The following is a 26,574-nucleotide window of genomic DNA, read 5'->3' as shown; positions in this document are numbered from 1 at the left end:
CCAAAATAATAAAATGTAAATAAATAACAACAAAACACTGACTTTAAAGCCAGTACTACACCTGCATGAAATGTTTCAGTGAAGAAATTCCTCCAAAGCCAGAGTACAACACATCATGATTAACAGGTCTGGAACACACAAATACTTAAGGAGAAACAGGAAAAAAGCTTTCTTGTATTTCTTTTGAAATACCTCCTATTATCATTTTTCAATCTTATCTCTAAGACCTGAGTGATCACTGACTGATTCTGAGATTAGCTTTAATGAGTTCAATACAAAAAATTTAGGGTGAGCCCTGGTTGGTGTGGCTCAGTGCACTGAGGACCGGCCTGTGAACCAGAGTGTCACAGGTTTGATTCCCAGTCAGGGCACATGCCTGGGTTGCAGACCAGGTCCCTAGTAGGAGGCGCACAAGGGGCAGCCACACATTGATGTTTTTTCTCTCCCTCTCTTTCCCCCTTCCTCTTACTCTAAAGATAAATAAATAAAATATATTTTTTTAATTCAGGGTGATTACTTAAAATTTGCTACTGATCAGCTTCAGATATAAGCATTATCTGTTATCAGCAGTATACATAATGGGCATAATGCCATTACTTCCCTAATGGCACCCAGTGACACCATTATTCAATGTATAGTGATGCTATTCAATGTATAGTTCCTGTTAATGTTCAAGCAAATGAATGGCCTTCAGAGAGAAGGCCTACCTCCTTACAAAAAGGGCAGCCAATTTGTAAGCTGAAAGAATAAGACCAATAATTATTCAACCTATATATTGGATTCCAAAAAGTTAACAAAAACTAAACATTTGCTGATTAATGAGCTAATGGATTTAAAAAATTTTAACATTAGTATTTGAAGTGTTGAGCACACTCAAATGGTAACTTTCCTCCCACTGGAAAAACAATGTGGTGTACAACAATATCAAGCTTGTACCAAGCATTCTTCTGTTGTTGCTGAGGTATAACTGACATCTGATACCAGTTTCAGGTGTACAAGGTAATAATTCAATACTTGTATGCATTGCAGAGTGATTATTACACTCAGTAACATTTGTCACCATACTTATTTACAATTTTTTTTCTTGTGATGAGAACTTCTAGGATTTACTCAGGAACTTTCAAATATGCAATATGGTGCTATAAACTATAGGCACCATGCTGGACATTACATCCTCGAGAGTTACTTATTTATTTTGTAACTGGAAGCTTGTACCTTTGACCCTTCACCTTTTTATCCCACTCCCCACCCCTGGCAACCAGCAATCTGTTCTCTGTATACAGGGGCTTGATTTTCTTTGTTGTTGTTGAATATTAAGTATTATACAAATACATTTAATTCATACCTTAATTGAAAAAGAATTCTATATCATTAAAAACTCACTCCTTTCGTATTTTAAAATTTAAATTAACCCTAAGACACTCCTGGCTATATATAAAATAAGGTTCATAGATACAGAAATATATTCCAGCTTCATGATCGTATTATTTTCAGGTTGTATGTTAGAGATGAGCACATTACAATGAGGATTTCAGGTAGATGAAGGTCCTGGATAAGACGAACAGAGTACCTGTATCTCATGAAGTGCTTCTTCCCTCTGTGGCTCACATTTCCCACTGTTAAAATGGGCAGAACCACAGAGCCACCCTGCGTTGTCATGTGGCGTAAAGGACATAATCTATGAAAGTGCTTAGAACAGAGCCTGATACAAGCAAACAAGTAGAAGACTTATATTTCTCACTTAAATCTCAATCTATTGGCCAAATTCATTAATAAATCAAGGAAATCTCAGCAATCAAAACATGATGAAGCTAAAATAAGAAGCACTCAACAAACACTGCTTAACTGTCTAGTGATCACTAAGGATTTAGCTGTTACGCAATTACAACTCTGCTTGTAAAATTTTAGAGCTAAAAGGAGCCTTATGAACTAGTTCAACTTCTTGTCTTCCTGCTCTCCAAATGACACTGAGAGAAACCAATGTCCAGGGAACCTAAGTGCTGCCCTCAGTTTTACTCATGTCAGTGGCAAATGTTCTGGAAACAAGTGCCCTGACTCTCCTCCATTCAGTGTGTGACAGAAACGAAGCTGGACAGAGAAATCAGTCACTGTGACTGTGCTACAAGTAAAAAAAGTGTGCGTATGTATTTTAAGATATGCTCAAAGTGTCTACTTAATAAATGTTAGAAAGTGGTTGGGAAGCTCAAAGAAGAATTATAGGTGAAAACTCAAAATAAATTAAGGACATATGCAAATGTGGATGGCTAGGATTCCCGCAAGAAAATTACCTAAATCAATGTCAACTGACCTATTTATTTATCATAGTGAGCATGAAAAGCAAATAGTGGAACTACACCATATTGGAAACATAATATTTATGTTCATGCCTTACTTCTTTTTCTCCTCTCTCGCTCGTAGTCTTCATCTTCATCAGAATCTGGATCTGGTCGTCTTGAAAATCCACTAGCTTCGTGTCGGTCCTTACGCCTCCTGTGATAATAGAAGAACCCATGTTCATTACAGACAAGCCTATTTAGAGATGTGAAATCAAAAGACGTTACCTTGACGTTCTTTTGGCTAGAAATACCCACACCCTCCCCTTCACACTAAACTAATAATGCAAGGAGGGGTGTGCACAATCAACTGGTTAATGTCTAAAGTAACAAAAGGATGAGAAGTGAGAAAAATTCAGAAGATAAAGTGAACATATTTAATAGGTACACAAGTGTAAGTGCCAAGAAAAACTCTTTTTTGACGTTTACCAATTTCAGTTTTAAAGCATATCAACACAGGTAACAGTCTGACAATTCTGATTCTCTGGAACAGTGATTTCCAACCCAAGTCCCCAAAGAGGCGCGTTGTGCTGCATAAATGTCTAAAACCGGCAGCACCTGACTGTTTAGTCAGAGGCACGACCTCTATTCCCTCAGATGGTCAGATTAAAAAAATGACAACAGCCAACACAAGAGCTGTTTGGTATGAATGAATCAAAACTATACTTATTTTTTGTCACATCGGCAAAAAATGAATATGCCTTAGCTTCATGATAAAACGAGAAACACTGTATTAATATTTTCTTTAAAATTTAACCAATATTCAATATTTGTATTTGACCTTTTAAAAACATTTTAATGATTTATTTTTAGAAAAAGGGAGGGAGAAAAAAAGGGATAGAAACATCAATGTGTGGGGCTCTCATGTGCCCCACCTGGGCATGGTCAGGCATGTGTCCTGACTGGGAATCAAACCGGCAACCCTTTGGTTTGCAGACTGGTGCTCAATGCACTGAGTCATACCAGCCAGGGCTGATTTTTTTTAAAGAGAGAGAGGGGAAGGGGGAGGAGAGTGACAAAGGGACGGAGACATCTACCCACTGCTCTACTCATCCATGCATTTACCAGTTGATTCCTGCATGTGTCCTGATTAGGGATCAAGCCCATAATCTTGGAGCATCAGGACAAAGCTCCAACCAAGCTACCCGGCCAGGGCAATATTCAATGTTTTTAAAAGAAAAAATACAAACAAATCCTTGTTACCCATATTTTTAAAAAACACAAATAAAAGATACATATGTCTTAAAAAATTCCATCTTGCTTAAAAATAGTTAAACAATAACAAATTAAGTATTTTGAAGTTATGATTATAGAAGAGTCATAGCATAGGAAAGAAACTATTGTTCAACACTAGGATTCTAAGGTACTTTTCTAACAACTCACCCAAAATATATACTTTAAATTTTTTGTACCTATATAGGAAATTTGCTGGAGAGTTTGTTTTCATGCTGGGATGTAACAACTAAAAACTTTTAAAAACAGTTAGATTCTTTCTGATGAGCGCTCAGATCAACCACAAAAACTAACTTCAGCCTTATGAACAGCACTGAAGTACATTCATTAACATTCTCATAAATACAGGGTCTGGCACAAATGAAGCCTCTTTTTTATTACAAAATCATAAGCATGTAACTCTGTAACATAACTGTATCACACTGAAGCACACCATATGACATTTTAGGTAAAATGTTCAAATTAAAACTATAAATTATTATACCCATATTATTATCCTACCAATAACACTCAAGCAGGCCTTACTTCTGCCAGACCTGTATTTCAAATATAAAATATCCCCAAATTCAGAAGAAGCCTTACTTTTCTCTCTCTTCTATTTCTTTTTGTCGTTCCAGCTCCCGCTGTCTCTGTCGTTCCTCTCTTTGGCGCTTTACCACTTTCTCATAATCATTAGGGAACATAGGATCATATTCATCAGCTAACGGAATCAAAACTTCTCCTGCAGAAAATCCACTGGGTACAGGATCCTGAGGAAGATAAAAATGCCACAGTACCATCCTCATGTCTTAAAATTTTATTCACAGATTTAAGGGAAAAGAATATGAGGGTTGGAGTGAGCCCGATGGTCATTTTTTGCCTCCTTTGTTTTGTAGATGAGGGAACAAATGTCTAATAAGCAGGTTTGGTGACTTGACATTGTCACGCACCTCACTAGGTAGCAGCAAAACCATGACAAAGAATTTAGTTCAGTGTTAATTTCATAAATATCCTATGGTATTTTCTTGAAATTCCTAAACAAACTGCCACCACCAAAAATTCTAAACAATAAATTTGATTATTTATATAGTAAACAACAAATACCTTGCTTTCTTATAGCTCCATGAAAACCAAACCACCCACAGATAACACAATCATCCTTGTGATCATTTAATAGAATGACTTTAAATTTTGATTACATGGACAGACATGATATATTAAGACTTAAAAAAGCAAAAAGCATCCCTGTGGGCTTTTTGAAATCCTCTGGAATGCATCCCCTCCCAGGTCGGCTGCCCTTCATGTGCTGAGTCTGGCACAGCGTGGATATAATTCCCCTCATATTATCATTAATTTTTTAAGGTCCACTAAGATCAAGTTCGGAAGATAACATTTTGTATTTCACTTCTCAACATTTAGAAACTAGGGTTGCTTATTCTTTAAGAGAAAAGAGGTAGGCTTAACAAAGAAATAAGAAAAAACAAAAGGCAGGCAGAGCACAGCCAACTAGAAAATACATGATTAGAAATGGGGCCTGGCTGGTGTGGCTCAGTGGATTGAGCGCGGGCGGGCCTGCGAACCAGAGCATCGCAGTGCGATTCCCAGTCAGGGCTCATGCCTGGGTTGCGGGCCAGTTCCCAGCAGGGGAAGCACGAAAGACAACCATACATTGATATTTCTCTCCCTCTCTCCTTCCCTTCCCCTCTAAAGAGAAAAAAAAAAGAAATGGGGCTTTACCCTAGGTTGGTGGTCTTGATTTCTACATGGCTCAAGGAAGCCCCAGTATAACACATGGTCTAAGTTTCCTAAACCTCCATACTTTCTTCCTCCATGTTTTCTTAGCATTTAACTCTTTCTTATTATCTGTAAAAATAAGAGGCCTTAACTGGTCTCCACAGACATCTTAAATAAGCATAACTTAGGACTAGTCACCTCTTTTAAGAGGTACACTGCCCAATACTATCAAATACAGAAAGGTTGTAAATATTTAGTTTTGAACAGAAAATTGACAAGATATGAGCTTATGTTCAATATCAATAAATTTAAATCCAACAATTCTTGTTAAGTTTGATATTTTAGAATATTAGATTATTTCATCTGACATTATATATTATAAAACAAATACTTTATCTTTTCCTTATACTAAAAATCGAGAAACACTGTAATTCAATGAATAAAAGAAATTAGAAAAGTAACTGTAGTCACCTCCCAGGTCCTATCACTGGAAAATTTACACAAATCTATTAAAAACATAGGGCCCCCAAAGGGCACGTAATGAATTTCCATTAATATTAAAGGCATTTAAAAAATACAAAGGCACATAAACAAGATTTCCTTTCAGTTATTATTAAGATAGGAGAGAAACTAGTAATCAGCCTGTCAGTTTATGCAGTACTATTATCACAAAGTTTCTACTGAAAGAACTAACAGTCAACATGAAATTTAAAATCAAATTATTTTTTACTGTAAAAAGCCCTACTAAGTTTAACAATGAGCCATTCTTCTCTAAATACCATAAATAAAGCAATCTGTTGATTTAAAACAATTAAAATGCTAATGTCCCATGATGGGAAAGGTGGGTAAAACCAAAATACTCATATATTGTGGGTGATATTGTATATTAACACAATTCTGCTGAAAACAAGCCAGCACTAAACAAACTGGTAATAAAAATGACCGATCTCTCGCCCTGGCTGGCACAGCTCAGTGGATTGAGTGCGGGCCTGCGAACCAGAGTATCGAGGTTCGATTCCCAGTCAGGGCACATGCCTGGGTTGCAGGCCAGTTCCCAGCAGGGGATGCATGAGAGGCAACCATACATTGACGTTTCTCTCCCACTCTTTCTCTTTCCCTTCCCCTCTCTCGAAAAATAAATAAATAAAATATTTTTAAAAAATGACCGATCTCTTAATGCCACCTCAGGAAATCTATCCTAAGAAAATAATTTCACATGCATGGAGCACTCTCTATGGACATGTTCATTAGAGTGTTATTTATGATAACAACATAAAAGCAGATCTAGATGGTTCTACAGTCAGGAAACTCTTGTATAAATTATAACACACCCACTTGATGGGAATACTTCAGAAGTAAAAATTGATTATGAGGGACTTATGGCTATGATGGAGGCATAGGTAGACACGCTTTGCCTCCTCGCACAACCATTAGAAGGATAACAACCAATCTAAAAATAAAAAGTAAAAAAGAACTGCCAGAAAACTGAACCGTATGGAAGTCCGATAAGCAAGGATTTTAAGAGGAATCATTCACCCACACAGGTGGGAGGGGAGGAGACTGGGAAGCAGGGTGGAGAGGACGTGTGTGGCACACCGAGGCAGCGGAAGCCGGAAGAATGGGTGGTCCCACATTCATAAGCAGCTGATAAAAACTGGGAGGGACAATCGGGAAGCAAGCAACTCCAGCCCCAGACCAGACCTTGAAGCCCATGGTTCCAGCAGTGGGAAATAAAGCGTCATAACCTCTGGCTGTAAAAACCAGTGGGGGTTACAGCACTGCAAGAAACTGCCGATCTCACAGGACAGTCCATTTGAGGGGCCTACAGGGTCCTAGAACATACACAAGTCTACCCACTGGGATAATCAGCACTTGCTACTCACTTAAGGGAAGTGGGGGAAGTAACTGGAAACAAGGCAAGAGCCAGCAAGTGGAATTGTTCTTTCTCTGACTCCTCCCTCACATAAAGGGTCACAAGAGGCTAAGCTGGTTGCCGAACTCTGGCAAGTACCTAAGGCTCTACCCCTTATAACAGGTGCACCAACATGGGGAATAAATGCAGCTTTACCTAATACACAAAAACACAGTGAACCCACCACACTGAGAAGACAAAGAAATATGACCCGAATGAAAGAACAGATCAAAATTTAGAAAAAGAACTGACATGGAGATAGCCAATCTATCAGATGCAGAGTTCAAAACACTGGTGATCAGGATGCTCACGGAAATCATTGAGTATGGCCGCAAAATAAAGAAAGAAGTGAAGGTAATACAAAGTGAAATAAAAATACACAGGGAACCGACAGTGACGGGAAGGAAGTAAGATTCACATAAATAATTTGGAACAAAAGGAAGAGATAAACAATCACCAGAACAGAAAGAAGAAACAAGAGATCCAAAAAAAAAAAATGAGGAGAGGCTTAGGAACCTCTAGAACAACTTTAAACTTACCAACATCCAAATCATAGGGGTACTAGAAGGAGAAGACAAAGAGCAAGAAATCAACAATTTATTTGAAAAATTAATGAAAGAAAACTTCCCAAACTGGTGAAGGAAAGAGACATACAAGTCCAGAAAGCTCAGAGTCCCAAAAAAGCAGGACTCTAAGAGGGCACACCAAGACATATCATAATGAAAATGCCAAAGGTGAAAGATAAAGAGAGAATCCGAAAGCAGCAAGAGAAAAGAAGAGAGTTACCTAAAGAAGAGTTCCCGTAAGACTATCAGCTGATTCCTCAAAAGAAACCTCACAGGCAAGAAGGGTCTGGAAAGAAGTATTCAAAGTCATGAAAGGTAAGGACCTACATCTAAGATTATCCAGCAAAGCTATCATTTATAATGGGAAGACAGGTAAGTGCTTCCCAGATAATGTCAAGCTAAAGGAGTTCATCATCACCAAGCCCTTATTATATGAAATGTTAAAGGGACTTATCTGAGAAAAAAATGATGATCAAAACTATGAACAGTAAAATGACAATAAACTCACAACTATCAACAAATGAACCAAAATAAGATAAGATAAAATAAACAACTAGAACAGGAACAGAATCACAGAAATGGAGATCACATGGAGGGTTATCAGCAGGGAGGGGGAAGAGGGAGAATAAGGGGAAGAGGGAGAATGTGGGCAAAGGTGCAGGGAATAATAAGCATGATCGGTAGGCACAATATAGACAGAGGGATGTTAAGAATAGTACAGAAATGGAGAAGCCAAACAACTTACATGTACAACCCACGGACATGAACGATAGGGGGTATTGCTGGAGGGAATAAGGGTATTGGGTGGAGGGGGGCAAAGGGGAAAAATGTGACAACTGTAATTGCATAGTAAATAAAATACATTTAATAAAAATTTCGATTATGAAACTTGTAACAAGAAAAAAATGCTTGATTAAATTTTGGGGTGGCTCTAGAATCAATACACAGTAACAGAAAATGATGGATCAGCTTTTGGGTAGATGTAGTGAAAAAAGTTATGTGGTGAGTATGTGGTAAAAAAGTTAAATCACTAAGAATCCCCCCAAAACACTTCTGCTGTGGGGTGCTCTTTCCGCTCCACAGACTGTTAGCCTGCAGTAGTACCAGGTCTCCCAGCCAAGAAAAAGCAAGGTTGAGGAGCAAGTGGATTCCAAACCAGAACAGTCAAAACTATGAGGATGAGAAACAAAATAAAGACGGGAAGGAGTATGCAGCTGAAATTGTGCCTCAGCTTGTTTGGGGTCCTTTCTAATAGTTGGTGGTCGGGGGTGCGGCTAGGAAAAGTACCTTGCTAAGAAACAGTCAGCAATAACAGCATTTCCTATCTTTAACCTGTGGGTCATTTCTCATCAAGCAACTTGTGTACCTACATAGTGCTATTTAAACTACTTCTGTGGTATTATCTGAATGACATCTATGGAGAATAAACATAGACCTAGAGTGGGTATAATTTTAAGCATAAAACTTGTTTAAGTTCATTTGCCCCTCATTAAGTATGATTTGCAATTACCCTTTTCCAGATTTTTCTCATCCTCACTAACCCATTTACATAGTTGTCTATTTCTTAGTTTCTAAGCTCATGTAGAATCACTGGGTTGATAAAGGGTAGGTGGTAGACTTTCTTTATTTTTTAACACTTCATTTTAACCCATGAAAAAACAATGAATACTAGTATTTTTTACTATAAATAACCTATATATCCAGCACTAAGCAAATTAAGTAAACTACAGTACACACATGAGGGAATACAGTGAAGCCATTAAAATACTTTTGGACACAGACCGACAGTCACTATATATTAAGCGAGACAGGCAGGTTAGAGAACAGTAGGTAGACGAGGCCTAGGATGGGAAGCTATTCTACAATATAAAGTTTTTAATTTCTGGGTAGATTTGAAGCCAATTATTCTCTTTTTGTTTATCTCTGATGTCTGATTTTTCTATAATGAACCATTTTATTTTAAATAGCCAAATGATTTAAACTTGAGAAACAAAAGTAAAAATTAAGTTGAAAATGATACTGACCAGACTGCAAAGGCCTACTGAGGAGACTGTGTTCAGAGACATGTGCATAAAATAAGACACGCCGTGAGCAGGAAAGCCATTGAGGTCAGGGGCAGGCTTACCTTTAGGCCGGCTGCTACATGAGGTGGGGTGTCCACAATCTGCCGGTCGTCTGAAGAGCCACCACGCTTTAGGTCGATTACTGGGGCAAGGACTGTACTTTGTTTTGTTCTCTGGCTCTAAAATTATTGAAAAACAAGAAGAGTATACTGAGCCTTCAAACTAAAATCCATACTATCTGTAACAAAGCTTTTTTTTGGGGGGGGCAGTCTCTGTAAGGAACCTTTCAGATTCTGCAAGAAGAAAACCAAATCTTTAGAGTTTTACAAGGGGGGACCCCAAAACCCCCCAGAATTATCTTCTAGTGGGTGGGCCCTTTGTAGTACAGGCTTTCCCCACTAGGTGAACCCATCTATACCAGTGTACCAACTGGCTTTGTTGTGAGAGGCTGCGTTCCACTTCAGTTAAATTTTTTGGAAGACTCCTTCAGCATGTCTGCCCATTTTGCGATGGGGATTTACGAGCACACCTGCCTACACCAATCTGAGTGTTCAGCAGTTCTGACCAAAAACAGCATGACTTCTGTGCCCCACCCCTCCTATTCACCCCATTTCATCCCAAGAAATTTTTTTGTTTCCTCAGATGAAAAAAGTCCTCAGAGGGAAACATTTTGCCCATGTGGAAAAGATGAAACAAAAAACGGCAGAAGCTCTACAAGGCATCAAAACTGACAAGCTCAAAAACCGCTTTGAGCAGTGGGAAGAACATCTCCATAGATGTTCTTCATCAAAGGGAGAGTGCTTTGAAGACGACTTAAGTTTAAACATGTAAGCATAAATACAACATACATCTTCTATAAATAAATGTTGGTTTGGGGGATCCCCTCATAATCCAATTATTACTATAAGCACATACTAGTTTCATTAGCCCGTGTTCTTTTTAAATACAAATTTCCTCCATTGTAAAAAAACTTATAGTAAACTTGGTCAGTTTAATTTAACTTTGCATGTACAGTGGATTTTCCTTTGACCAAGAGGGCAAATCTGTAACAGCACGATACACTTTTTGACTAGCGTGGATCTTTCCTCTAAAGTGGATATTTTTTATATGCTTAGCAAGTTACTTGTAGATAAGTGTTTTTCCTCCCAGAGAATATAAAATCCTGTCTTACCTCTTTCATTATGAACCTACAGAAAAATATTTTTTTAAGTAAACATGATCAATCAGATAGCTTCAGGCATGGTTAACATCTTACCAATCTATTTTACCCTATACCTGTATTTATACTGAACCATTTCAAAGGCATTTGAAAACCCAAGGATGCTTTATACTTAATCTCCTAAAATTATGGACATCCTCTTACATAACCATGACACTATTACCAGACCTAATAAAATCAATTATAATTCCTTGTGTCATTTCCTATCCAGTTCATACTCAGATTTTCCAAGCTGTCCCCAAAATGTCTTCTAAATACTTGATTTTATTTTGAACCAAGGATCCCACCAAAGTTCTACAATGCATTTGGTTTTTAAGACTCTTGATATAGGAAAATCCTCCTTCTTTGTTGTCATCATCACCATCACCATCATTTTTCTCTCCATTGTTTTCCTCTGACACTGTCTTGTACAATGTTGTACATTCTACATCTGTCTGATAAATTCCTAGTGGTCTAGTTTCACTTATTCCTCTATGCCATATAATTCCTGAAAACTGAGTTAAATCTTAATTTAGGTTAGAGTAGTGTTTTTTGGCAAGAATACGCCATAGGTGAGGTGGTGTGCTTCATTTTGCATCACCCCAGCAGGCACATGTGGCCGGCCTGTCTGTTAGTAATGCTAAGTGTGATCAGATAAGTATAGTGGTAACCACCTGATCTCTGGAGATTTAATTACCCCCTCTCTTTGCAATTTAAAATATTATACATTTGCATTATTATCACTACAAAAGGGTCAAAATAAGCCACCATCCATCACCCTTAAATTTAGCATCATTTATCATTTTAAGCAAACAAATTTAATCCAATCATTAAATGTACAATTTACCAAGTGAATACCACAGCTGGAAGGATAGGGGAGGGGGCATCATCAGAGTTATACATTTGATATATTTTACAGTGGAGATACAGATGAAACCACAATTCCATCTTTTGGTTTGTAGGCCACATTTTCTCAACCAAATACCTTTACAAACCTCGTTAGGCCAAATTTGTGCTGAGTAAAATTAAGTAGTAAATTAAATAGCCTAGAAAAACCAATGAAATGTATCTTCACTCCCTTAAAAAAAAAAAAACAACATTAACTTCACATGGCAATCTCAAAAAGATGTTAGAAAGGTAGCAGTAATGACTTCATAAGCAACTTTTTATTTTGACCAATTACAAAAAATATCTATTTTGAAATCTCAATAGATCTCCTGAAAGTAATGTATTTGGACAAGTGAAAAGTTGATAAGCATAAATTACACAGACTGAAGCAGGTAACAGAGAGGACGTCTAAGAGTCTAGATTTCATATAAAAACATAATTCCTTGATTATCAGCATCCAACCCTTTACTTTTCATGTGAGTAAAATAATGGCACAGAAAAATCAGTATGCAATCTGTAAATTTTATTTGACTTTTTACTATTTATTTTTTAGAAGAATCTATTTTGTCAATTGTATTTAATACAAGCTGCCTTTTAACCTATAGTTTATAAATATGCACTAGCTGGATAGAAAAAGTGATCCCAAAGTATTTGGCAAGAAGAATCAAATTAGCTAGGATTTTAAAAGACTGGCTGCACCAGGTCCCCAGCAGGGGACACATGAGAGGCAACCACACACTGATGTTTCTCTCCCACTCTTTCTCCTTCCCTTCCCCTCTAAAAAAAAAAAAAAAAAAAAACAAACCAAAACCTGGCTGCAAGTTATACACAAGACTGATAATTTTTAAACTGGCTATAAAATATTATCCCGAATACCATTGTGTTTTTTTTAAAAGATTTTATTTCTTTATTATTTTTTCAGAGACAAGGAGGGAGAGAGGGAGGGAAACATCAGTGTGCCTGCTTCCCCCGCACCAGCTACTGGGGACCTGGGCTGCAACCCAGGCATGTGCCCTGACTGGGAATCGAACAAGCGACCCCTTTGGTTTTCATCCTGCACTTAATCCACTGAGCCCCACCAGCCAGGGCCCAAAAACTTTTTATTTGTACATCTCTAGAATATTTTGACTTCTGCTTTTCTGTTTTCTGTTTTGTTATCTTCCATTGGATTAAGATTGCCCACACATCTGAGTTTATGTTGCTAAGATGAGACTTGCTCTTTGCTCCTTGGAACCATTTTACAAAAGAGAAGATTAGGCCTTCAAGAATAAAATACATAAAACATAAAACCTTATTTATACACCTAATGTACACATCTCAAAGTCTGTGGTTTGATTTCCGGCCAGGGCACATGCCTGGGTTGTGAGCCAGGTCCCCAGTCAGGGGGTGCAGGAAAGGTAACTGCACATTGATGTTTCTCTCCCTCTCTTTCTTCCTCCCTCTCTCTAAAATTTAAAAAATTAAAAAAAGAGAAAAGAAAATGCCTTCTAATTGATATCCTCAAATGGTAAGAAACAAATAAGTCAGGGAATAAGAAGAAAAAAGTTACATGAAACTTACAAAAAAATTAAAAATTAAATCAATTTTAAAATTAAAAGGAAGAAAAGGCTTTGTCAATAATCTTCCTTTCACGTAGAATAAAAGCTTATTCTAAAAAGACAAAAATTCTATGTCTTTAAAAAGAAATACAGCACAAAAAATTTAAACCTTGTAATAATGAATGTGAAGACAAAAACTCTAACCAATTAACAAAACAAAATTAAATTTTAAGACAATGCCGCTTTACCTGTGGATATCCCAATTCTAAAAACCTTTTATAGTACATAGCAATCAGATGTTAGAATTTCAATAAAAGTGTTTATTAATATAGTGAAGGAAAAGAAAAACAATTCCAACTTCAAATAACTATTTATTATGGAAAGTTTCAAACATAAAATTAAAGAGACTGTTAAAGAATTCTTAAGTCTCTATCACCCAGTTGATAGAAACAACTATCAACTCATGGCCAATTTTGTTGCATGTACATCCTTATCTCCCCTGCCCCAGACTAGGTTATTTTGAAGTAAAGCCCAGAAATTACATCATTTTATCAGTAAATATTCTAATATATATCTCTAAAGGATTTTTAAAACATTTTTCATTATAGCCTCCCCCTCAAAGAAACTTTTAATAATTTTGCCCTACCCATGAAATTTTAATACCATAATATACTGTGTATCTGTTTATGTACTTTATTGTGTCTATCTGCGCTTTATACATAAAAAGAGCAAGCTTATTTTCACCCCCTTCGGATCAGTATTTGCCCCACTCAGGAGCATATGGTCTCCACTGGAGGATGCATGCTATAAAACATAAGGGCCCTTAGAACAGTAAGCAATCTATAATACCATTCACATTTCTAAAAGTATTTGACAGTAACATTTTAATATCAAACACCCAGTGGACAACTATGTTTTTCACATTTTATATGTTAAGTAAATTCAAGGATGTTGCCAATGCCCAACATGTATACAACAGGAGCAGAAACAATGACGTCCAGGCCACGTTCACAACTGCTGTGAGCCCTCAATAGTGCATACACCTTATTATAGCTTTGTAATTACTACAGAGCTTTCTTTCTCAAGGTGCTGATTCCAAACTACCTACAACTAACAGCAGGAATGGTAACCAAAATAGACACCTGAGGCCCTAACCCAGAATCAGAATTTACTAGAGCATCAGGCACATGGCTGCTAAAGCAGTATTTTAACCAAATTCTCAGTAATTGTAGACATACTGAAGCTTGAAACCCTGTATCACTGCTGGAGATCGAGAGTACTGCCTTTCTCATAGGAATCCCTGCAACAGTTCTATTTCTAAGAGTTGGGAGAAGCAAAATGACCTTAAATTCCTCCATCCTCTCTACATATAACCTCTCTCTCAGCAGCAAGCTAAAACCATTATTCTTCTTAATCTAAGGAGGAACCTGCTCTGTAGACTTCTGCTTTCACACTGTGGGCTTATCTTACCTTTGCCTGAGTGAGAGCTGCCTTCTTCACTTGAAGCTGAGACTGCAGAAGTTTGAAGTTTTTGGACCAGCCCTCTGTTTTGGAGTCACTGGTCTCCACTCCCAGGTCGTCGTACAGGGACATCTTTTCAGTTTAATGCTGAAAGACAAGGCAGGGGAGGCACGGGATTTTAAAAGTGCAAAATACAGTACAGATTTAAAATCTTTTCGAGTTAAAAATAATTCACTTTTAAGGAATTTTAAAGGTAAACGATATTTAAAGCGATTCCCCTAGTCCAGGAACCTCTGTTGACAGAAGCCAAAACATCTGGTATCACCAGTCAGTGCCCTTTCTAATACTCATGTATTATTTTGCAAATACAGTTCTAGAATAAGATAATTGGTCAGGAATTCATGAGCAAAACTAGTCTGCTCTACAGCAAACAATGAGCTAAAGATGGACACTCATTCAGGACATTGTTATTTACATACATCCAATTTTAAAAATTCCATTTGGTCTCCCCAGCAAAGAGTTGAAGCCTTACAAAAACACCACATCCATTCAGCACAATTAGCTACTCTTTTGTAGAGAAAATATTTGAACATATGCCTAGAAATTTTCAAAAACCAGAAACGATCTCACAGAAATAGGTTAACCAAATGCTTCTTGAGGGGACAGTTCAGGGTTAGATCTTAAATATCCTGACTTCCTCATGACACTGGTACAAAGAGATAACCATTCTACAGTGAACGATCAATACACAATATCCCTGCAGAACAGAGGAAGACAAGATAAGAACGAAAACAAAGTCAAGAGTAGTTAACATTCACTAAAACATACCTGGCCGGGGTGGAGGTAAATGCAGCATCTGCTGTAGGAGCCTAGCACTAGGTTACAGGTGGGGATCTGGGTGGGACTTGAGGAGATAAACCTGCCCTAGGTCTCCCTGGGAAGACCCACCTCAAACCCAGTCAGGTGAACTCCACAGCCCTTGCTCCTAAATTCCTTCTGCTACCTTTAAAAAACCTCAACATTCTGAAACTCACAACATGACCCACTTCTCAAAATAAAAAAAATCTTTCTCACAGATGGGGGGAAAACTATTTTTTGATTGAAATCTCCAAACTGCAAATACATGCTTAGCACAGGTAGCCTCCCATTTATGGATGCACTCCAAAAGTCTGTCAGTTCCCAGGCCCAGACAGCATCTTCCCATAGAAACCATGTTATACAAAACCTGTCCCACCTTCGTCTGGGTCTCGGGAATAGGTGATATAGAAAAGAAGGAAAATATTTAATTTCCCCCCCAGGGTTACAACTGACTCAGGACAAAAGTTACTCTGTGGTACATGCTTACCTCTCTCCCCTCTCTGACTGGTATTCATTCTAAGACCTGCTGCTCCAGTACCTTGGCTGACCTTCGTTCCACTTCATGTGGGGTTGGGGTGGCAGGGGTGGGTATCATCTTTGCTCCCTCCAAATAGCTGTTCTGGTTTTCAGCAGTGTACCTCTCTTTGCCTGGAAGTCAGTGCCCCACTAAGCTGTGGCTGCTTCTTAACATCTGAACCCTCAGATTACCTAAAAGCTTTGTTTTGATTTCTTAATGAAAGGCCCCCAAGGTAGCACAGAAGCAGGATTGAATAAAAGCAGAATCCAGGGTACCGGTAGCTGATTGCTCCAATGAATCACCTAAAAATCCAGTGATGCCTAAATGTTCTCCTCCTTGTTAAAGGGGGGACAACTCACCAGCTCAGGTGACAGAAGCTCAGACAATTTCCTAGACGGCATATCCAACAGGAATGTCCACTGCCTTCGGTGCAAGATAAAGTGAACATTTGACTCAGGAACTTGGCAAGACCTTGTCCAGTTAAGCTTGAGTCATTGAAGCTAAGTGAAGAAAGAGTAATGAACTCCACTTCTTAATAAAATATGGCTGAAATACAACCTTGTCCTCGAAGCTACAGAGGGAATACCCCTGGAGTCTACTTCTTCCTCGTCTGGCATTCAAAACCAATCACTTTTATTTTTTTGAAAGATTTTCTTCATTTACTTATTTTTAGAGAGGGGACAGGAGTGAGGAAGTGAGAGACAGAAACATCAATGTGTAGTTGCCTCTTGTACACCCCCCACCAAGGACGTGGCCAGCAACCTAGGCATGTGCCCTCACTGAGAATCAAACCCTTCGGTTCACAGGCCGGCGCTCAACCCACTACACCATACCAGCCAGGGCCAAAATTAATCATTCTTACCTAAATTAAAATTTAGGAGAACCCAACAACAACAACAACAATAATAATAGCCATGAGCTTCCTGTAACATGGCCTGATAAATAACAGTAAGCCCAACCAACATGGCAGTGTACGCAGATAGTTTGCCTCTTCGCAAAACCACATTAAAATTACAACTCCAGTGTAGAATAACTAAGAATAACAGTCACTCAGAACTATCAGAAATTGAGTTAATGGAAGTCTGACAACTGTGGAATTGAAGAAACCACATCCATCCCGACTGGTTGGAGGGGCACAGATGCAGAATGGGCTAGTCGCACATCCATGTGTGGTGTATAAAAATTTGGAAGGCATATCTCAGGAGCAAGGAGTCCCAACCCTACACCAGGCCCCCTCCCCAGGGTTCCAGTGCCCTGAAGATAAGTCCCCACAACTTCTGGCTGCAAATCAGCAGGGATTGAGTTCCTGGAAGAAACTACTGGAGCCCCAAGCAGTTCCTTTGAAAGAACCTACATATGGACTTACCTACTCAGACTCACTCCCTCTGAGCTCCAACCCTGGGGTAACAGCTTGAAAGGCATCTGCAGAAACTGAAGTGACTGGCATCAAAGAGCCCAGAGGCCACTGACCTTTTTCTAAACCCTCCCCCCATAGAGCCATGAAGCCCTGAAGCTGGTGTTAGATCTGACACTCCATCAACCTGGCTAATATTGTTTGACCAGCCCTGAAGATCCCCAGAGACTCCACCCCACCCAATTTAGAGACCCAACCAAGCTGTTTTTCCATATGAATGGCTGGTCTTGGCTCATACTGCACAACTTCCTAAATTCTCTCAAACAACTGACAGCTGGCTTCAGTAAGCTGCAGGCCTGGCACTAACTGCCAGCGGTCAGTCTAGATTCACAGCGTGGTTTTGCCTGAGAATAGCCAAGCCCAGCACAGGTAGCAGCCATCTCAGATTGTGTTATTGGTTAGGCAGGGTGGCCCCCAGAAAAACACAGGTGAAGGCTGACCTTGGCTGCACACACCTGGGAAAACCCAGGGCCAGAGCACCCAGTGGACAGCTACTGACCTCATGGGAGCACCATCACCCTAACCCTGCACTGCTGATCCTCCAAGGAGAGTAGAGGTTGGTGGTCAGTGGTCATAGTCAATCTTGCAGGTGAATGGCCTGGGTAAATCCCTCCCACTGATCTGCCAACAGCAACCAAGGATCAACTACAAGAGGAAGGTGTACTCAGCTCACATAGGAGTACACCTTGAGTACCCAGGTTGGGTGATAGGGGAGGCTGTGCCACTGGACCCTACAGGACATCTACTACAGCAGGACACACTAATAGAACATGGAGGTGAAGCAGCTCTACCTAATAAATAGAAAGGGAGGCTGCCAAAATGAGGGGAAAGGAACATGGCCCAAATGAAGAACAGATCAAAACTCCAGAAGTAGAGCTAAACAAAATGGAGATAAGCAATCTATGAGATGCAGAGTTTGAAGCACTGGTTATAAGGATGCCCAAGGAACTTAGTGAGAACATCAACAGCACAAAAAAGATCCAGTCAGAAATGAAGGATACACTAATGGAAATAAAGAACAATTTACAGGGAAACAACAGTAGAGTGGATGAAGCCGAGAATCAAATTCATGATTTGGAACATAAGGAAGAAAAAACCAACCAATCAGAACAAGAAAAAAACAAAGAATCTAAAAAAATGAGGATAGTATAAACAGCCTCTGGGACAACTTTTGCAGCACTGGAGGCTAGTGGGAGAAGAAGAAGAGCAAGAAATTGGAAAGCTATTTGAAAAAATGATGACAGAAAACTTGCCTAATTTGGTGAACAAAATAGACTTACAAGTCCAGGAAGCACAGAGTCCAAAACAAGATAGATGCAAAGGGGCCTACTCTAAGACACATCATAATTAAAATTCCAAAGCTTAAAGACAAAGAGAGCATCTTTAAAGCAGCAGCAGGAGAAAAGAAGTTAGTTACCTACAGGGGAGTTCCCATAAGACTGTCAGCTGATTTCTCAAAAGAAACTTTACAGGCCAGAAGGGATTCACAAGAAATATTCAAAGACACGAAAAGCATGGACCTCAAGATTGCTCTAGCCAGCAAAGCTACTGTTCAGTCTGAAGGGCAGATAAAGAGCTTCCCAGACAAGGAAAAACTAAAGGAGTTCATCATCACCAAACCATTATTATATGAAATGTTAAAGAGACTAATTTAAGAAGATCCAAACTATAAACAGTAAAATGGCAAAGTATACAAATCTATCAACAACTGAATCTAAAAAACAAACTAAGCAAACAAGAATAGAGACAGAATCATGGATAGAGAGCATTTTGTTGGTTGCCAGAGGGGAACGAGATATAGGGGAATGGGTGAAGAGGTGAGGGGATTAAGAAATCCAAGTAGGTAGTTACAGAATGAATAGCCATGGGGATATAAAGCATACCATAGGAGATGAAGTAGCCAAAGAACTTATATGCATGACCCATGGTCATGAACAATGGTGGGGGGATGCCTGAGGGAGTGAGGAGTGCTGGGTAAAAGGGGGCAAAGGGGGTAAAATTAGGACAACTGTATTAGCATAATCAATAAAATTTAAAAATAAAATAAATTTTAGATAAGGTATCTTTAAACTAAATTTAATCTGAGAAACTTAAACAGAGCAACAGCAAGAAAAACAATTCTGAACGTCCAGCTTAGTACTGTGGTTCTCAAAAAAAGTACTTCAGAAATGACTATGCATCTTTCAGTTTAATTACCCTAGTTTAATTTTTTGAGCCCTCTTCATCCAGTTAGTCACCAAATCAAAACCTAGTAAATAAAACCTATGGATTCATTTGTTCTGTCTTTCTTTAGTCTTAGAAAGGCAATAGAAGACTAGCATATACTGGGAAACAAATATAAATGAAGCTTTCTGGGAAATTAAAAACATAGAGATAAATGATCAAAATGTGCCTGCAACCCAAACTCCACTTTATTTCATCATAAAAAACTTGAGAACCTCATCAAAGAAATGTTAGTGCAAATGAAAACAGGTTAACCAAATGCCCACTAAACTACAAAAGATTAGCTTATTCATTTTTGCGCCTCCAATTTCTGGCACAGAGTAGGTGTTTAATAAACATATATTGAAATATTAATAGTCAGATAAAGTCTATTTAGCCACAAGAATTAGCAGTGAAACTCCACTATGCCCACAGCTTCCCCTAGAAAAATTAGGCAAAAGGTTCTGGAGATAGGTGGTGGTAATGGTCGTACAATGTGAATGTACCTAATACCACGGCACTGTGCACTTAAATGCGGTGAAAATGGCAAGTTTCATGGTATGGGTATTTTACTACAATTTAAAAAGAATCATGGACACAGACAACAGTGTGGTGATTACAGGGTTAGGGGGAGATGGGTGGGTGGAGGTGAAAAGGGGGGATAAATGATAGTGAAAAAAATACAATGAAAAAATATTAAAACAACATTACTTCTGGCCAGGATGGAGCATAGGTAGACACACTGTGCATCTTCGCACAGCCAAAATTAAGGAGAATAAAAATTTAGAAACAAACAAACAAAAAACCCAACCTTAATTGACAGAAAATTGAACTGTATGTCCGACAACCATTCATCCAGACCGGTAAGAGGGGTGGAGTCAGTGGCAGGCAGAGAGAGGTCATGGCAGGAAAAAGCGGTGGCTGCCAGATCCTGGCACAAGGTGGCAATGGGCAGACCCAGTGAGGCGCGCAAGGTGGCTGACTGACCATGGTCACACATTTGTGTGCAGATACACCAAGCAAAAACAGGCAGCAAGACAGACTGCACAACCCAGGGCCCCAGTGATGGGAAATAAAGCCTAAAAGCACTGATGGAAAACACTTGTGGGGGTTGAGGTGCCAGGAGAGACTCCCAGCCTCACAGGAGAGTTCGCTGGAGAGACCCACAGGGTCCTAGAACATATACAAGCCCACCCACTCGGGAACCAGCACCAGAAAGGCCCAATTTGCTTGTGGGAAGCAGCAGAGCGGACCGAAATCTGAGAGAGCCCAGAACAAGTACCATTGCTCCCTCTCTGACTCTGCCCCCACATAAAGCATTACAACCCAGCCACCTGGGTTGCCCGACCCTGGCAAACACCTAAGTCTCCGCCCCTCATATGTAACATGTGAAAACAGACCAAAACATTATGGCTCAAGAAGAAGAACAGCTCAAAGCTCCGGAGTACATCTAAGCGACCAAGAGATAGCCAACCTATCAGATGCACAGTTCAAAGCACTGGTGATCAGGATGCTCACAGAATTGGTTGAATTTGGTCACAAAGTAGATGAAAAAATGAAGGCTATACTAGATGAAATGAAGGAAAATGCATAGGGAACCAATAGTGATGGGAATAAAACTGGGACTCAAATCAATGGAGTGGACCAGAAGGAAGAAATGACCAAAAAGAAAAGAATGAAGAAACAAGAATTCAAAAAAATGAGGAGAGGCTTAGGAACCTCCAGGACATCTTTAAACACTCCAACCTCCGAATTATAGGGGTACCAGAAGGGGAAGAGGAACAGCCATGAGTGGGAAACTTATTTGAACAAATAATAAAGGAGAACTTCCCCAATTTGGCAAAGGAAATAGAATTCCAGGAAGTCAAGGAAGCTTGGAGAGTCCCAAAGAAGTTGGACCCAAGGAGGAACACACCAAGGCACACCATAATTACATTACCCAAGATTAAAATGAAGGAGAGCATTCTAGCAGCAGCAATAGATAAGGGGACAGTCACCTACAAAGGAGTTCCCATCAGATTGTCAGTTGATTTCTCAAAAGAGACCTTACAGGCAAGAAGGGGCTGAAAAGAAGTATTCCAAGCCATGAAAGGCAAGGACCTGCATCCAAGATTAATCTATCCAGCAAAGCTTTCATTTAGAATGGAAGGGCAGATAAAGCACTTCTCAGATAAGGTCAAGTTTAAGGAGTTCATCATCACCAAGCCCTTATTATATGAAATGTTAAAGGGACTTATCTAAGAAAAATATGAACAGTAAAAAGACAGCAAACTCACAGTTATTAACAACCACACCTAAAACAAAAGCAAACTAAGCAAACAACTAGAACAGGAACAGAACCACAAAAATGGAGATCATACAGAGGGTTAGCAACTGGGGAGTGGGAGGAGGAGAGATTGGGGGGGAACAGTACAGAGAATAAGTAGCATAGACGGTAGGTAGAAAATAGACAGGGGGAAGGCAAGAATAGTACAGGAAATGTAAAAGCTAAAGAACTTATGACACATGGACATGGACTAAAGGGGGGGATGTGGATGGGAGGAGGTGTGCAAGGTGGAGGGGAATGAAGGGGGGGAAATGGGACGGACAACTGTAATAGCATAATCAATAAAATATATTTTTTAAAAAACCAGGTAAAATGGAGGAAAGAGGCCACACTAGGAGGGGGTGTGTGAGGTAACAGGCTGCTGTTTAATCAACTTTCACACATTTCCCGATCTGAAAGACTCACGGTCTCATAGAAATATTTCCTCAAATTTGGAGGTTAAAAAAATCGAGCAGTGTAGAAGATCTCTGCCTCCAACAGAGTCCTTTGAATTAAGAATCCAATATTTAACAAAGACTTCAGGGTTGAATAAATGAGGTTTCAGGAGACCATACTTCCTCTGATTCCACTTCTAAACTGAAGATGGTTTGTTGGCAATTCCACTTATCTGCAAGCTTCACAAATTATTATACCACAAAATCTTATGTTAAAGTCCCTTCTATTCTCAAAACCTTCAAATACACTTTAAATACTAGAAACTGATGTCATCTTAGCATCATCTGCTAGTTTCTGCAACAAAGTGCTTCTAAATCAGATCTCTGCATCACAGTAAATGCAGAAGAGCTCTCTTGTTTTTACTGAACTTCAAACCCACAGGACTGCATTAGTTACAACAGCACGTTCATCATTCATCCTCACATGTATGGCCTGCTTTTAACTAATTACTACAGTGCCACAAGCATCAGTGACAAGAACCTACATGCAATCTATGTGAACCGCCCCCTCCTCCCCACCCTCATCCCATTCCAGTGATTTCCCCTGGCCCAGGGTGAGCAGCAACCTGAAACCCATTCACATGAATTTTTTACTTTCTTCCTTTTGTATAATTTTCTTTACATAGCTTTATCCCATCTAGTCCTTAAAAGGTGCATATACTTTTTATCTGTTTAAAGCACTTATAAAAATACCATAGCTGATTCATTCATTCTCCCCACTGCTACCACTAAATGTAACAAATGCATCGACAACCAGGACCTGAACTTCATTCATGCTGAGATATTAGTTAGAGGATATAACACATTTTTGTCATGAAGCCTTATGCCAGGTAGCAAAAAGTGGCACTTTCTAACATTTGGATATACTTCGAGAAGCCAAGACCAAATGCAAATATAAAGAGCTGACTTTTATAACTTAAAATACCTGCTACTTACTTCTTTTTGTATTGTAACACCACCTTTTGATCAACACATCTTTTATATATATGCTCCATTTAAGAAGAAACACAGTAAACATGGTTAGCTAGAAGAACAATGATTTTTCAAGATTCTATCTAAGCTGGCAAAGTATGTTTTTTTAAACATGCCCACTGGCAGAAAACAAAATGTGGAAGCAGTCGTCTTAGATGTGTCCCACCTACTCATCTTTCGAGTGCATCTCTGATGCCTTTGGTGACTACAACTCACACATAAAACTATCGCCAATTTGTTTCCCCTGAACACAGCTGAACCAGGGCAACTTTTACTCGTTATGCCTCCTATAGGTTGACACATCGGTCCCTCACTATACCATAAGCTCCTTAAAAGTATGGGCTGTTTCTGCCTTAGGCCTTGTATCTCTTGCTTAGCACCATGCTTCGAACATTGTGAGTGCTTTATAAATATTTTCTAAATATATCAGTGAATGGGTAGAAAATTAACATGCACCTATTTAAATCACATTATTAAAAATCAGTAAGATCTGCAGACCTGCCTTTTAAAGATATTAACTCATGGTAACTGGGATTTGATATGAGTATGGTAAATTTTAAATAGCATACTATAATTAAAAGAACAAGAAGTACTACAACCATACAATTAATGTCAACGTGTGAGGTCTGAGCACCTCAAGAAACAAGCTTGGTAGGAGGCTTTCGTATTACTAAATAGGTATTCGTGCGCCGTGAGGTGAAAATGAAGCTTAAAGAACATGGGAAGTATGTACTGACGGAAAGGAACAGGACGGATACTATGAGGGGCAATTGCATGTTGACGTCCACAAAAATACAGGTAACACAAGGCATGCCGCATGGATAAGATTTACAATGACTTTTTAAATGATATTTTTCAATTTCCCTATACCTCGACTCTGACCCACTTGTCACAGTTTAGCATTTTCCTCAGTGCTCACAGGCTCAGTTATCACCCAGATACCATAGGCTGGAGCGTACTCCAAACAAAGTCCATGAGAGTCACCTGTAATTTAGATGCGTTAACAGAAAGTTCTTCACGATTTCCTATTACAAAAACTTGAGGGATTACTAGCCCCTGATCTGTCCCGTGAGAACAACTGAAAACAAAACAGGTAAAAAGAAATCCACTTTGTAAAGTTATACTTGGGAACTCACAATTTTCCCCCAATTCTTATTTTCCATAAAGGCTATTCTGAGTCATTCCAGAACTCCACAATCAGAACAGCTCTTCACTGTTAACACTTCTACTTACACCAGGTTATATTTTTGTCTGTCTGACAACCTATTCTAAACAGTACAGCACGCAGCACATTTCTTAATAAAATTCTAAAAATAAAACGCCCTCCGTTTAAGTTCCTAATTTAATTTACTACTTCATATTGCCGAACATCCTTAAAATTAGAGTCAAAAGCCCTGTCTGCAGCTTTCATCCCATAAAAATGTGGAAACTGAGCTTCATCCTATAAAAACGCCACCTGCTGATGGAAGATAGAGTCCTCCTATAACCCTTACCCAGAATATATTTTTCATCCATCCCCCTGGTTCTAGCAATGAATTTCCTCAACGGCTCTCCTTTGCCGACTGCTCAAAGAACCTTTGGATCTGACCTACCTCTCTCTGTCTTACCTGCAGTTTTCAGAATGCACTGTGGTACTCCGGGTCGCCAAGGCTACCTTTACACTTCTTTCCCCCTTGGGGACCCTTTCCCCCTTCTCGCACATCTAACAGAACACCTCTAAAAATCCATTGCAAGCGCCACTCTTTCTTGGAAGCCATTCCAGACCCCACCGTTGCCCTTGGATCAACCCAGGCACAGGTTTTTAAGATTGTTCCCTAGAGACCAAACTCCGAGAGCAGGGGTAGAATCTTATTCATTTCGCATCTGCCGTTCATTACATATAGTCTGGGCCACAGGTGACCGTCAAAAAAATGCTTGAAGATTGAACACCAGAGCTAAAGCACCGCTTTAAAAGGACAAGGAGCAAGCTAACATCGGAGGCAGGACTTCCCTCATCTGTCCAGGTAACTCCCTCCTCTTCGAGAAACGACCACTTCTGGTGTTCTGTGGCCCACGAAGGAAATAGCTTCTCTCTTCTCCACTCCCTGGGTCTCTCAGGAGTGCAAGTGTGCTGGGCCACGGGTGACAGGGGTCCAGCCTACCGGGGTCCAGGGGCGAGCAACTTTCCAAAACAAGACCAATGGAGGGGGGTAAAGAAAAACGTCCTCGGGTCCAAAAGAGACGGTAAGAGACAAACGGGAAAAGGAAGAACGAAGAGTGGAAGAGTTCGAGGCCCTGGTGACCCGAGGCAAATAAAGGAAAGTGTTGGCGGGGCGCAAAGGGAAACACAGAGGGTCGCCAGGGCGGGACCGGAGGCCGGACCGGGGCCCGCCTGTTGCCCAAGGACGCCGGCGGCTGGAGAGACCGGCCGGGGATCTCTCGCCCCATTGCCGTGCGGCCTAAAGCCACGGCCTCGCATTCAAAGCCCCCCGGGGACCCGCTCCGGGCCGGGACGCCACTTACCGGGTCCGCCGGGCCGACTGCACCCATGGGCCGCGGCAGCGCACGAAGGCCAAGACGCCGCGGGAGGAACGGCCAGGTCCCCTCGGCGTCAGCCTGCGACCGCGCAGCCCACTACCGGCGCCAACCACTACGCGGAGGCCGCAGGGTCCGAGCCGCCGCGGAGTAAGAGAAAGCGTGCGGCTGGGAGAGAGAGGCTCACCGGCGCCTCAGTCGCCTGCCCGCGACGCCCCTTGCTGGCGGGAGGACCTCACTGTACCTCGCCTCCGCCAGCGTGTTTTTCTACCGCCAAGAGGTGTCGCAGTGGCGCAAGTTTGTGAAATTTCACACTGGGGAAAGTTCCCAGTGATCACAGATGGTGAGAAGGACAAATGGCCCAAAGCTGTAAAGATGGTCTTTGGCAGCCAACTATATACTGTCAAGTGTCTACTAATAGGAGAGAAGGAG

The 26,574-nt window shown here is 40.0% G+C and overlaps 1 protein-coding gene across 1 annotated transcript in view; it reads right to left on the bottom strand.

The window, feature by feature from the left end:
- Positions 1 to 26,316, bottom strand: part of RBM17 (RNA binding motif protein 17) — a 37,882-nt gene extending 11,566 nt beyond the window's left edge. The window contains exons 1-5 of the mRNA XM_037155203.2: positions 26,131 to 26,316; positions 14,915 to 15,052; positions 9,883 to 9,999; positions 4,149 to 4,315; positions 2,393 to 2,490 (exon numbers count right to left, since the gene is read on the bottom strand). Of these exons, the coding sequence (XP_037011098.1) occupies positions 2,393 to 2,490; positions 4,149 to 4,315; positions 9,883 to 9,999; positions 14,915 to 15,037 (505 nt within the window). The 5' untranslated portion in view covers positions 15,038 to 15,052; positions 26,131 to 26,316. The remainder of the gene's footprint in view (positions 1 to 2,392; positions 2,491 to 4,148; positions 4,316 to 9,882; positions 10,000 to 14,914; positions 15,053 to 26,130) is intronic.
- Between the last annotated feature and the right edge of the window lie 258 nt (positions 26,317 to 26,574).

The sequence above is a fragment of the Artibeus jamaicensis genome, unplaced genomic scaffold (assembly GCF_021234435.1).
Source record: "Artibeus jamaicensis isolate MK-2021 breed Jamaican fruit bat unplaced genomic scaffold, CSHL_Jam_final contig_426, whole genome shotgun sequence".
NCBI classification, from domain to species: Eukaryota; Metazoa; Chordata; class Mammalia; order Chiroptera; family Phyllostomidae; genus Artibeus; species Artibeus jamaicensis.
This window is presented reverse-complemented; position numbering and strand designations above follow the sequence as displayed.